The sequence below is a fragment of the Lonchura striata genome, chromosome 6 (genome assembly GCF_050655825.1).
Source record: "Lonchura striata isolate lonStrDom1 chromosome 6, ASM5065582v1, whole genome shotgun sequence".
NCBI lineage: Eukaryota > Metazoa > Chordata > Aves > Passeriformes > Estrildidae > Lonchura > Lonchura striata.
The window spans coordinates 33042035-33056577 of NC_140708.1; the positions used below are offsets into that span (position 1 = coordinate 33042035).

The following is a 14543-nucleotide window of genomic DNA, read 5'->3' on the forward strand; positions in this document are numbered from 1 at the left end:
GATGCTGAAGTAACTTCAGGTTCCTGACAGGAGTAATTTTATTTTCAAGCAGTACTATATTACCAAAAAGGCACTAAAAATTTATTCCTGCAATGTTTTTAGAGGAAAACCTTGGATACCAATAGTGATAGAGAAAATGCTGATAAGCAAGCCAAGAGACTACAATGTGCAGGGTTTAGTTATTTAAAAGTATTCTGAAAAACTACTAGGACAAGAAAGGTAATTTTAAAAAATCTGTATTTCTTTGCTGCAGAACTCCAAACATGGAATCTTAAGCTTTCTACACATGAAAAAAAAAAAAAAAATTACAAAGTCACTTCCCAAGAGTCTTCCCTACTCTGATCATTTTCTGTGAAATGGTACCAGCTGGGCATAAACGTATGGACTCATTAAGGGCTGTTCCTAACTGGCAACTGCCCTGTCCAGAAACAGCTTTCTGCCAGCTTTTCTTACCCTCCCAACTGAAGTTCCAGACATTATCTTGTAAGATGAGATTTTCATTTAAGTGGAATCATGTCTCACACATTAACCACTGATTACATTCAGCTCAGATACATCATTTATTTGATGTCTATACCAGAGTACCACCTGGAATAATGTAGATTCTCCTTCCAAAGCAAACACAATCAGCACCCTTTTAAGCACATGAGGAGAATGGACTTTTCTGTAAGCCAGTGGCAGCAGTTCACCTCAAATCAGCCACCTGCTGACCATTTTGCTACCAAAAATCCACTTGTGCCAATTTATTCCTCCTGAAAAAATTCAGTAACAGTACTAATTGCCAAAAATTTGGCAATTACTATAACTGCTGGGAAAAGAGAAGGAAAACCCACAAAACTAATTCCATCTATGAAATCTACTGTCACTGCAGTATTTTTATTGTTTTAAACATTTTCACTTTGACAATTAGTTTTCTACTTGTCTAGTGTTTCAGCTCAACACTGAAAACCTGCATGTAAAGAACACAGAACATACTTTGTTTTTTTCCTGATTTCCTCCACTAGCTGTTTAATGTGATCCTCCATAAACTCCATCTTCTCATTTTTTCGAGCGTGTGCCTTCTGCAGCCTTAGTATTCTTTCAACCAGGACAGCCTTGTCCACCTCTGGGAAGCTGTCCACAGCCACGGCAGAGCCGGTGTTCTCAGGCGAGCGATCCTCGGTGCTGCTCCGCGCGTTCAGGGACCCTGCCAACACACCAGCACTTGGATCAACTCCTTTGGATCTTACATCAGGTGAAGTGCCCCCAGCAGAGCAGAGCATGCATCACTACCTGTCAGGAGCTGAGGATGCTTTCCCCAGGATGCCAGCTTTCCCTTTATGTTAGTGGGGTTTTCCCTAAAGGATCCTTACAGTGTTTAAATGCCACACGCTGGGACAGCGGTGCAGTCCCCTCCTGTGGGTGCACAGCCTCTGGTTTAAGTGTGCTCCCTTCAGGAATGCTTATTCCACTTAAACACCTTCATGTCCATTTACTCTGCACTCAGCTGATTTTAAATGTGTGTTTTGGAGTAAACTAAAATTACAATAAATACCATGAAAACTGTACAGGCTCACAAAAGCCCTACATATAAACACTGCAGCACTGATCACTTTGAGCTTGCAGTATTTACTTTCTGCTGTTCTAAGCATTTGTCTCTCTCACAAAGTGAGATTACACAGCATCTGGACAGAAACAACTCAACTTAAAATCCAAAGATATCAAGTAAGAAAACATGCTGTTTTCAGTGCTAAAGATCACTCTTTTACTTCTAACTGGATAGAAAGTAATGAATATTACATAAACCCACTGATGTCTCTAATGATGCTAATTGATTTCTCATTTACACAGTCGCAACTGTCGATAGGGCAATTAAACAATGTTGGAAGCCACTGCTCATTTTTATTTTGCCTCTGGCAGCATGTAAAAGGAGCATGTATAAACTGGAGTCCTCTTGGGCTTCCTCCAAACATAAAAGCAACCAAATAAAAAAGGCAGGTATTTAAAAAGAACCAAAATATATAAACATTATACTTTAATCTCATAATAAGCACTTAGAACTGCAGTCAGCCAAGTGCATTTTGGTGCTTAGAGGCTATTTTGTCAGTTTTAATGGGAGGCTGCCCACACACTGCATATGCACAAACCACATAAAGAGCAAGCACACTGTGGCAACCTTGTTAAGACTGAAGGGCTGTTTGGCAGCCCTGCTATGTGCTCCATTACCTGATGAACTGGAACGGCTCCCCATGCTGCTGACTTCTTTGTCATAATTACCATTTTCCATCTGATCCAATTTCCTGCGTGCTAAAAGTATTAACAAAATTATGATTATCAATAGCAGAGTAAGAATTAAAAATTACAGTGTTACCCAACATACAGAACCTCTAATCATCTCTGACCTGCACTAATTTAACATGATGTGACAATTGAAAGACAATGGTAGCAACTAAAAGTAAAACCCAAACCCACCATGATCCCTACACACTGCTGTACTTGCCAGGGTAATGTCATATATAGGATTAACCTGGACCAGTAAGACTTCAATTTGATCTTACTTTTGATTAGGTCTGCCATGTAAATCACTACTGATGTCAGCAACTCTGTTCCAGCATCTCGGAACAGTATCACTACAGCAGTACTTGTGCCAGAAGCACCACTCACTCAGTAGGGATCAAGAGGGAAAGCACACAGCTGTTCTCATATGCACAAAAAGGGACATGGAACTTGTCTTGCAAAATGCCAATAGGATCTCTTCTTTCAAACACACTTCAAACATTATATTATCTTCAAATGTATTTGCTTTCACGTTGTTGGGTATTTGATGACTTCTATTTGTAGACAAAATTAGTCATCAGTCTCCCCATATCCAGCTTTATAAACTGAAGTGTTATGTTAAAAAAATAACCAGCAATTCCTGATATGGTCAGCAACTAGGAAATTTCTGGCAGCTTCTGAATATACTCCTACACAGACCAGGATCCATATATACCTACGGTGACATTTCAGTAGTCAGATACATCATAACAAAGACTAAGCTCTTTTGAAGTAAGTATTTCATTTTATGTTTAAACCCACTTCAGAAGTTACATTTTAGACTGAAAATTAACACAAAGGTCTGTAACTGCAGTTTCCACAAGGTCTAACTTCCTCACTCTCATTGTTTTCAGGAACAGGGAGAGCTTCAAGGGTGACATTCAAGCAGTGAGCACACACAGACAGGACCTGAATCTCTAACAGACACTGAGGGGTTCATAGATGGGGCTGTCTCCTAAATGGAAATAATCTCCACCTAGCTGAAGCTGTTTTGTGAGGTCTTTCAGGTTTGCTGCGTGCTTGCGCTTCTGGGTAATGAGGTCATCCTTCAGTTCATCCACGTGGGTCTTCAGGGCAGACACCTCTTCCTGCTCTGAGGCCAGCTGAGCCTGCAGGGTCTCAACCTCTGACTTTCGCTGATCCTCCTCCTTCTGTAACTTGATGGCCTGAAATTGGAATTTTATATTCAGTCATACACAAAAAAATTCTAGCCTAACCATAGAGCACACGCAACATCCCTAACTGCACTTTTCACCTGGGAATCATTCACACTTTACATTTATTATTCAGGCTGAACACTAGCACTTCACATGAAAATTAAAAGTCCTCTACTACCTCCAACAATTATTCTTGATACAATACAAAGTCACATTACCTTCTGTGACACACTAGGTTTATTAAAAATTACATTTATCTCATAGTACAAACAGGACCTGAGGAACAATTTACGGTAAAAAATTTTACAGGCAAATTAGAACCTTCTGTCTGTTTCACTTAATCTGAAAGTGAACAACTCTCTGCTCCCGAAAAACCAGAAAGAGCAACACAGTGACACCTCCTCACTCCAGTGCAGTGTGTCTCAGGATTTCTTTCAGCCTGGGAACGTGAGGGGTTCATATCCCACTGCTACTAATGGCAGACTCAAGGAAGAACTGCAGTCAGGTAAATGAAGATACAAGATGGTATTCATGTGCTACTTCTTTATCTGCATCAGACATCTTACTAGAGCAAAAACAAAAAACCCACTGTACTCACCAGATCATCTTTAGTCTGTTGAACGCACTCCAGCTGATTCTGCAGCTCTCTTTCACTGTAAGAAAGCTTATCCAACTGGCTCTGTAAGGAATTGTTTTCAGACTGAAGCTGTGCATTCTTACTGGTTAATTTCTCAGTGAATATCAATAGCTCAGATTCTCTTTTCCGACTACCTTCAATGTCCTTCTGAAGATCAGCAACCAGAGAATTGAAACCATCTATTTCTTCCTTTAAAGCACTGATTTCTTGTTCATCTCTGTCAAAACAATTGTATCACATTAGGGATAACCTGAGCTTAAAGATATGAAGTATACTGCAATAAAAGCATTCCGGTCAAGTCCAAATGAGGCAGGGGAACAATCCTGGGATATCTGTTAGTCACTGGATCATTTTAAACGCCAATGGAGTTTTCACTTTGTTTCACAACACACTGCAGTGCTGAAATGACAGATCTCTGCAGCCCACAGAGGACACTCAGGCATTAGCTCCTCGAGGAAGCCCACCTCTCCATACTCAAATTCTCCATATGACCTTTAGATCAGGGCACAAACAAAACCCTCAAAACCAGACCTAGTGGGTAAGAGGAAGGTTTGCAAACCCAACAAACCTGGCCAATCTGTAAGAGGCCTTCTCTTTAGGAAACAGGGAAATACTCCAGTTTGGATTTCTCTAGGACAGCAGTATGGCAATTCCTGACACATCCTTATCCAAGCCCTGCAGCTCTGAACCAAAGGGCTTGTCTTACTCCATTACTCCTCTTCCCAAAAATAAGTCCTTCCCCTCTACAAAACAAGTTTTTGTTTCTACTGACTCTCATATCCAATCCATCTGAGTGAAAAATGCTACATCTTCAGTTATCATCAACATTCTACAGAAAGTGTTTGAAATGTTACAGACTAAAAACATGTCCTTTTATTTGCTTTTGCATTATTAGTTCATTAATTCTTCAGTCATAGAATTTGATTCATCTTTGCTACAACCAGCAGAAAAAAAAACACCTTTCTTACAGGGAGTGTATATATTCATATTTAAAAATAAAATTAAAATCACACAAAGCAACAGCACACATCTCATGAAATTTCCTGACAGACAGTGTAATTATGAGGAGGATCAATTCACTTTAAATCAACAATTCTGTACTGATTTGTTTCTCCAAGAAGAGCTGAGACCCAGTCATTTGTGCTGCAAAGTATCTCACCTGGAGCTCCCATTTAAAAACCTGTGCCAGAAGGCTGCATGTATACTTGTATTTTACATTTTCAAATATGTTGTTTCATTATGGCAGGAGAAATCTCTGCCTAGCAGTCAGGGTTGGATTAGACAAAATTAAAGGTTTAGACCATTCTAAAAGAAATGTCTAGATTATCCTTAAAAAATTGCAAATGAAAGAGACCAGGGAACACTGGAGGTGATCGGTATCCAGTTCAGCCATGAAGTTCTTCCCAGCATTCAACGTAAAATCATATTCCTCCAGTGAACAAGCACAGGTCAATATTCACTTTAAAATATAGTCTTTATAAATTTTAGGATGTCTGCCTTGAAATTGAAATAAAAGACAGTATGAAATTTGATGTAGGGATAATAAATGTTGTATGGGAAGGATACTGAAAAAAAAATCCAAATTGAATAGGAATGACAGACATATTTAAGCATGTCTCATTTACTGAGAAGAAAAGATAAGTAGAAACACACATTTGTAGTTTCACACTTTGATCACAATCACTTTAACTCACTTGGCAAGATTCCAAGTGAAAAATAACTGTTACTGATCCAAGTGTAGGCTCCAGTAGTTTCCAGCACATGGGAGTTTCCCTGGAAAGACTGAGGACACCATGACAATACAGGTGACCAGCACACAGCACATGGAAAGTGGCTGATTTGCTAAGCACTGAGGAAGGCCTATAATTATGGAAATACTTCACAATGATAAATAAAAACTGGGTTTTTTTACCAGCATGAGAAGGACAGACACAGGGGTGGTTCTGCCTATCTCTATTTATGCAGCACCAGTGGAACCAGCAGAGTGGCCAGCATTTTGTATCCCAGTCCAGGTGTACCACACAGACACAGGACCATGCTCAGACACTCCTGAATCGTGCACAAGTCCAGCCCTCCCCTGAGATTATTCCCCTCACATTCTTAAATGAGTGAACTTCAACACAGCAGAATGAATTCCAGTCCATTAGAAAGACAAGTGCCTCACCCTGTCTGAATACAGCATCTGTCAAGTAAGTAAAATTCTTTCCATTAAATAATTCCATTCATCCATCACAATTTTAAAGCAATTTATATTTCCAATTTAGTTGCTCCCTTCCATCTTTCAATAAAACAGGCACTGAGCAGACACCTTGAAGACAATTTCCTGTAGCGTATGCTGGAAATCAGGCACTTGTTATTCTAACAATGAGAGACATTAAATTAGATTTATCAGTCTCAATCCCCTTGTTTTGTGAGAGGCTACCAAGGTTATATTTAATATTAGCAACACTGATTTAAACCAAGATAGGCATTCTTCAAATTACAATGCATTTAAAGCATCAATAGCTTCAATAAAACAAACCCTTCCCCATCTCAGATAATCTTTTAAATCATTACTCAAAGTGCACAACTGTACCTCTGATGCTGATCCTGCAGCTTATCTACAGTTTTGACTCTGTCCAGCAAATTCTGAATTTCACTTTTCTGTCTATTTATTATTTCCTTATACTTGGATAACTCATCTTCTGTTCTTAAGCGCTCGTCCTCTAGACACTTTACCTAAATGGAAAAAAAAAATAAAACCAGAAACTATTTAGTTTCACAAAGTTCAGAGCTAAATTATCCTGATTATATGTCTAGACTGTTGTACAAAGCTCATGTGTTAATTTTTTGGTGGTTCCAAATAACTTAGACCAATATCCCAAAGTATTTCAGATCAAGTAAGAGTCGGAAAAACAAACAAAAAAAATTAAATTCAACCAGGGCGCTTAACATTAATTTTGTCCAAAGAATCAAACTTATCAGTCTAATGGATCAGGGCGCACAGATATGATGTTTCCTCAGTTACCATACTCTGTCTCCCTCCCTTTTTCCACAGTCCTAATGAGCTGCTCTGGAGACAGGGATTGGCATGCTGTTCTATAGACTGTCCATGAGTTATGGACAGCATAACCTCCTTACCAGAGGCCAAAACTTTTTTCACAGGTAGGAGAAGCTTACAAGTATTTTATTTATACTAAATTTAGAAGATTTCAAATATTTGCTGAATTACAAATCTAAAATGTTTCTCAGCTTTTCAGCCAAATGAGGTGCACACAATGAAGCAAAACACTGTTGTGCTACAGATCAGCTCAACATTCCTAAAAAAGGCTATCCAGAGTCAACAATTAGGTATTCATTCTAGTCTCATGCCAGCCAATCTCTAATCAAACTGAAGACAGATCTGAAGTAAAAGTACAATTAGGAATGGAATCTATTATTGATCAAAAAACACAGCACTGTGCTTTCAGCCCCACTCCAATCCAACTCAGCACACTTTACCTTTGTTCTCAGTGTTCGAAGCTCATCCATGCCTTCCTTAAATGTTCTCTTCAAGTCTTCCAGTTCTTTTATTTTTGCATGATGCACCTTTTTAGAGGGTAAAAAGCTCATTAAGAAAACTAATGTACAGTGGCACCTCAAAAAAAAAAAAAAAAAAAAAAAAAAAATCTAGAGCAATACTGGCACCACAACTGCTGAGAGGGCTTGAGGCAGAGCAGGTAACCCAAAGGCTTGGTTTACTTCTTCAGAAAGGAAAGCAAAACCTCGAAGCTTCTTTATTCTCAGGAGAATTTAACAAAAGTGAGCCTGCACTCTCTGGTTTTAGGTACACAAATCTATGGCACAACAGGCCCTAAGAAAGCTCTGAGCAAACTGGCACTTGGTCACTCTGAAGATGGCATGTGCACAGATGAGCTGTGAGCAGAAACATTATTAGAGAATTTCACTTTGGAGCTAGCAAATCTCTAGAAAGAACAGAGGCTGGTCCTTGTCTGTCCTTGCCATACATCTTGGCAAAATAGTGGCCAGAAAAAGGCCTGACTCAACTGAACTTGTGCTTTTAATTACAGCAACACTCATGCTTATAAACAAAAGAGAAGTTATTTCACCTTCACTATGTCATATTTTCCCCCAACTTTGTTTTTAAAAAGTAAATCCAAGGTAGTACCTGAAGACATCCTCCATAAAAAGCAATGCTGGAAGGGCAGACACCTGGGATTTAGTATCAGACCACAAAAAAAGAGAAAATCCAAACAGTCTGGCATAACTGTAAGCAGCTTAAAATAAGATTCTTAAAATTATAACCCCACAGAATTCTTAACCACAAAGTGGACTTCACAGACCACATATTTACCTCCAGGTTATCAGACTTCTCCTGAATTTGTTTCTCTAGTTCTCCTTTAGTTACTCGGAATTTTGCATCCAATTCATTTGATTTTACTTCTTCTGACTCCTAAAGTGATTGAAGAAATATAAGTAGAGTTTTAAGTTTTATGTTTCCCATTCCATTCTATGAGTGTACAGACAGCTTTTCACATCACTAAGTCTTTTCTCTAAGTACACCTCTGATAATCCTGAGCATGCCAAGAAAGACCCCCACACTGCATGCCAATCAAGATAAACTTTTTTCCCTTTTATTTAACAACTTTTCAGCAAAGTAAAAAACCAGTCAGTATTCAACTCAGCTTTGGAACTTTCACAGGATAATTCTTTCCTGCTACACTTTAAGCTAGAAAGAAATGAAAAAGACGACTCAGGCACTAAACAATTTGACATCTTGAGAAAATGGGCCTACTTGATATGATTTTATCATTTCTTGACAGTTTTTCCTTATCTGATCTCCTTCTTCTTTTGCTTCAGTTAATTTTGTCATTGCATCTTTGAGGTGTTCTTTGGTTTCCTACAAAAACAGTAATTAAGAGAATGGGTTAAACCTAGTGAAATCCATTTACTTCATCTGAGAAGCACATTTCTCATAATAAAACTCCCCTTTCAGTCCGAAAAGAACTAACAAAAAGTCCAAAACTATTTTTCCTCTTGCTTCCATTCATCTATTAATTTACATGATTCTATTTGACCCACCATTGAAGGCACAACAAAAGGATCTCTTGTTTATGAGCCATGCACATTTTCAGACAGCAGATTTAACTCTATCACTTAGAAACTAAGGTAACAGTTATTTCAAACAAATAACCCCCCCCAAACACAAACTTAACGACAAATTAAAATTTGATGACCAAATTAAAGAGAATCCTCCAGTACATCCTCCCTTTACATCCTTTCAACATTTCCATTTCAGTATCACTGTTTGAGAGCACTATTCTGACTTTTGCTGCAGGTATTCAAATTAAACAGAAACACCACATTAGGAACAGTACATAAAAAGTAAATATTATAACAACCCCATTACTCTGACTATATTTTCATGTAATGTTATCAACATCACTTCACCCACCTTGTGTGAATCCATTTCTGTTTTCAATTTGTTCTGAGCCCATTTTACTTTTATAACATGAGAATTGATTTCTTCTTTCATTTTTTCTATTTCTCGGTTGAGTCGAGTGGCTTCACCATCCTGAGAAAATTTCACAGGTTTTTTTATATAATTAAATGATCTAGTGTTTCTAGAACAGAACTCCTGTCCACTTATCAAGTTGGTTTTTTTCTTAATGTCTGGGTTTAGCAAAATCATGCACATATTTCAGAATGCACAATAATACTTTAATCCAGTGGAAAAAAAACCCCATCAGTGTTGTGGTTTGAATAGCAAGGTAAGGTTGCATTACTCTTAGTATATGTTAATGTTATATATCTGTGAAAAGACAAAGCACCACAGAGGCAATTTTTGTTTCAGAAGTGTAGTTTCTAGTAATTTATTAATTTTTGGCTCTTCCACATGAAATAGTATTGTAAAACACAGCTGTGAAGAACTATAAAAAGACTTGGATCATTTAATCATCTTACCACTTTCTAAGAGTAGCAAAATTTTGGATGAAAAATTCTATTGCTTTATTATCAATTATAGTAGTACAGAAGAGGAAATACAGAGTGAAAACACAGAAAAACAACAAAAAAAAGACTGCAATAATTTAATGTCACTGCAGCCTTTTAGAAAAATCTGAAGCTAGAAATTACTTCAAAATCTAGAAAACTGAAAGAAGATGTCTTCTCAATTTTGTCAAAAAAATCCCTAATGCTTCGCAAATTAATATTCAGGGAAATATTAAAAGGAACTTCAAAAAGATTGCAATGAGAACTAAGTAACTTTTTTCCCTTCCCTTGGAAGGAAGACACTTTCACAGCTGTGCAGCAGAAACTAAATGAGAACAGGTTTCTTTTACCAAGTACAACAGCAAACAAGTGATAAGGTTGTTCTGACAGTGCTTTTAACCAAGTCACACAGCAGCACTTGGAGTACCTTTGTTTCATAGAGCTGATGCAATCTTCCTTTCTCCTGAGAAAGTTGTTTTATTTTATTTGTAAGCTTTTCTATTTCTTTGTTTGCATCTCTCAGCCTTCTCTCAAGGCCCTCCTTTTCCTTTCGGAGGTCAAGTGACTCCTTCTCCCCTCGGACATATTTCATCACCATGGTCTCCTTCTCATGGCGAGCTTCCTCACATTTCTTGTTTGCCTTGAAAAGTATCAAAACATTATTAATCAAGCCTTTTATTTCATAATTAACCAGATATTTTTACTATTGCAATAGAGCAGCATAACAAAGCAAGACTCAAAAGCTCCAGTTTGATAAAGACTAACATTCAATCCCTCTTAAGCACTGAAATTACTTCTAACCATAAATATTTTAACAGCTGCATCTTCACAGCTGAACATCTCAAATAAGTTATCAATACATTAGTAATTTAGTTTTTAGAAGGAAAGAAGTATAATGTTTAGGAATAAAATAATTTTGCAAATACTCAATACTGGTACTCTGTCTTCTTTCATCCACATGCCAACTGCACAATCATTATCCAGTGGCTTACTTTTCAGCTGGATCACTTGCAGTGGTTTACTTTTACAGATTCCCCCCACCCCACCACTTACAAGTTCTGCTTCAAATTAGGGGAAAAAAAGTAAAATCAGACACTGAGCTTTAGAATAAATGCAACAGAGAAAATACTTGGCATAATATTATATTAAAAATGAAAAAAAAATCCCAGATTTCAGTAATACATAAAGACTAAATAAGAGCTTTGTGCTAGAATTGAGAAAAATATTAGTTTTGTGACAGCCTGTCTGAAAAACAGCTACTGCCAGCTTTTAGCTCCCTCTGAATCAAGTTCAGCTTACAGGTAAAGAAAATGAGATTTCCTTAAGGGCTTAATTCAATACATAGAAAAATAGGTATTTTTTAGAAGAGTTATCAGGCACTCTGAAGTGTTAACAGCTATTTGGAAATTCACTGCTGACAGTTATCCAAAATGCATATATAACTGCAAACTAGGAGTTCCAATTCTGGAAAATTCTGTCTTATGTAGTGATCCAATATGTTTCCTACAAGAACCAAGTTTGTTCAATAATGTAGATGTTCAATAGTTTAAGTTTTTCCATATTACCTGCTCCATTCGAAAGGCCATCTCTTTATGCAATTGCTGAATAGTATTTTTGGCTGCTGCATCTTGAGTTACAAGTCTGTCTTTGCTAGCTTTCACTTCTTTATTAAGCTCTTCTATTCTTGCTTCCAGCTACAATACAACATCACAATATAATTATAGGGAAAATAACTCTTTGATCACGTTTTATACAGGCAGGCCTATTTCACACAAAATTAGATGCTTCAACAAATATTTACCTGTATTTTACACTTGTCAGGCTGCAACCACCCATATCAACATCTAGCTTAGCATGACTAGCAAAGGCATGAAAGATGTCAATTCTCATCTTCAGTGAGAGTGAAGATGCCTCAAGTCAAGGAAAACACTAGGCACAGTAATTTACTACACAAAATAATGGACTGACAGCAAGTCAGAGAGCTGCCAGAGAAGAGGTGGCTACTCTCTGAGGTTGCTTCACCTTCCATCCTTTTGTTCCTATCCTTGTGACATATCCTTCACCATGCCAGCAAAGCAGTCATGCATCCATACTGAAATGGACTGGAAATTAATTCATTCAAAAAAATCACTCAGCAAATAAAGATGAGCTTAGTCATCATGCTGGCACTTTTTTTAGCCATCTAGTGAACCAAGTCAGAGACCTGATCCAGCTGAAGAATAATCCCCAGTGATAACTGGAACACTTCCCAGAATGTGCTCCCTGCCAAATCATGCAAGTTCAGGAGGAGCAGCATGGTGGCTGCAAAGGCTGTGACACTGCCCAAACCTTGTTCAAATTGTGCCTCATGACTCTCCTCTTGTCCCAAGGGAAAGCCAACTCACCCAGGTTGGGGGTTTTGTTTTCATTTGTTTGCTTTGTGGGAGAAGTGGCAGGATCCTAGGAACAGTACTGTAAATTCTGTGCGGTCCCAAGCTGCTGTGTAAGAGGCAAGAACCACCTAATTTGCTTTTGTTACCACACCATTACTTGACCACACTTTTTTCAGCTCTGCAAATTAACCATGTGACAAAGAAAAAGCTTCACATGTACAAGCAGGCAGGTACAGCTTGGAGCTGTGAGTGCAGCCAAGGTTTCATTTACATAAAATAACCATAAAGCACTAATACAGAAATTCCACAACAATCTTAACAAATGAAAAAATACAAGTGTTGCAATCTTAACAAATGAAAAAATGCAAGTGTTGCAATGTCTCTTACAGCTCAGGTGCTATCAACAGCCATATAAAACTATTACAGTCTAGAGTATTTTCTGAAATCATTTGCAATCATGTGGTATGACAAGCACTCTCACAAATACTTTTTTTCAGAATGGAATAAAGCAATTACTGCATGATAGAGCTTCATTAAATCATACATGACTCATGACAGAGCCATCAGGGAAATGAAGACAAGAAAGAATGAGGGCGCTGCTCATACTGGTTTATTCAGGCACAAGCAATTCCAATTTGTAGCCTATAAATAACACTTTTGAGTCACATCATGCATTTGCAAATATTCTCAGAAATCAGCCATGAATATATGAATACAGTATATGAATATATGCCTGTAGAACACTTCAAGCCTGACACTCTGCTCTGTGAACAGATTTTTGTGTAAGGCAGACACGAACAAAGAAACCTGGCAACCAGTATACTCACCAGCACTTGGACAAACAGAAATTAGTATTTCAAATGTTTCTCTTGCCAGATTTCCAAGATATAACCTGTAATCAGTTTATAAAGCTGGCCAGCCAGCTACAGGGACATCAGCAGACAGCTGATTACAGCCAAGCAGTGGCACCTGGTGTGAAACCTTTTCCTCCCACACTAAAACCAGCTGCCACCATGCACACACCATGGTCCTCCTTGGCATGCTGTGCTTCTAACACACCCCTGAGAAAAGGCCTCCATTGAGTACCTGCTAAATACAGCAGAGACTTCCAGATACAGAACACTTAAGAGATGGGAATCCAGAAAGTCAGTTTATCCAAAATCACTAAAGGCTTTTAGACAATTTCTTGGAATACAACAGTAGATTTATCCTCTTAAGAAGCTTAGGATAAGAAGCATGGGAATCAACAGTGGCAACAGTGACATTATGCACAGATGAAATACTAACCAGCACTTCTGTTTTGTTATCTGTACCTGTTTAATAATGCTGAGGTGCTGCTTTTCTGTTTCCGTTCGTTTTTTCAATTCATCTTTTAAGTTGTCCTTTTCTGAGCAAATTTCTAAAATCAGTTCCTGATGCTTTTTATTTTCTTTAATCAATCTGTATAGAAAAAAAATTAAAACCAAGGTACATCGGCAATGGGGTTTTTTGGTTGCTTGTTTTCAATCTCGAGATACATGGTTTTTGTGCATCGATCTGCAAGTTTTATTGGAAGCCAGAAACCCTAAAAAAATCCATGAAAGCCTTACAAGAAAAAAAAAAAAAGAAGAATGTTGTACATGTGGAACTTACTCCAAAACAGCAAGCAGCAACCTCCTTGTGAGGAAAGTGCTTGTTTCCAGCATTTTAGGGTTGTTGTGGTCCATAATGACATGGGACATTTGGTAACCCTATGAAACTGTAAATGCTACTAATTTTAAGGTAATGTAATATAGTAACTTCCAGTCAGATAGTCTCACCGGTCATTTGTCTGAAAACACAGGTATTTTATTAATTTCATGGATTTCTCAGAGTACCCATGAAGTTCACAACCTGGAAAGAAAAAGAATCCTGATTTTTTAAGTCCTAACTAGGTATTCAAGCCCATGCTCCTTATAAAGTTCAATTTTTAGCAACAGCTCCAGTTCAGTTGTTTGAAGCTAACTCAGACCTAGTTTGACATTCTAACATAAAACTCAAGAGAAGTTACATTGTCAGAACTGCTGAATGAACAGTCTCACATGTATTTACATGTTTGCAGATAATATTACATGGTGGGTATTCTAAGCCACT

General features: G+C 37.8%; 1 protein-coding gene across 4 annotated transcripts in view; it reads right to left on the reverse strand.

The window, feature by feature from the left end:
• CCDC186 (coiled-coil domain containing 186) overlaps positions 1 to 14543 on the reverse strand; it is a 35492-nt gene that overhangs the window by 4868 nt on the left and 16081 nt on the right. For all 4 annotated transcript variants that reach the window (XM_021525951.3, XM_021525950.3, XM_085582810.1 and 1 more), the window contains 12 exons: positions 13745 to 13871; positions 11625 to 11753; positions 10487 to 10699; positions 9524 to 9643; positions 8864 to 8968; positions 8423 to 8521; positions 7570 to 7656; positions 6665 to 6807; positions 4051 to 4306; positions 3272 to 3461; positions 2206 to 2286; positions 976 to 1186 (listed from right to left, as the gene is read on the reverse strand). In XM_021525951.3, coding sequence (XP_021381626.3) covers positions 976 to 1186; positions 2206 to 2286; positions 3272 to 3461; positions 4051 to 4306; positions 6665 to 6807; positions 7570 to 7656; positions 8423 to 8521; positions 8864 to 8968; positions 9524 to 9643; positions 10487 to 10699; positions 11625 to 11753; positions 13745 to 13871 — 1761 coding nt within the window. The remainder of the gene's footprint in view (positions 1 to 975; positions 1187 to 2205; positions 2287 to 3271; positions 3462 to 4050; positions 4307 to 6664; positions 6808 to 7569; positions 7657 to 8422; positions 8522 to 8863; positions 8969 to 9523; positions 9644 to 10486; positions 10700 to 11624; positions 11754 to 13744; positions 13872 to 14543) is intronic.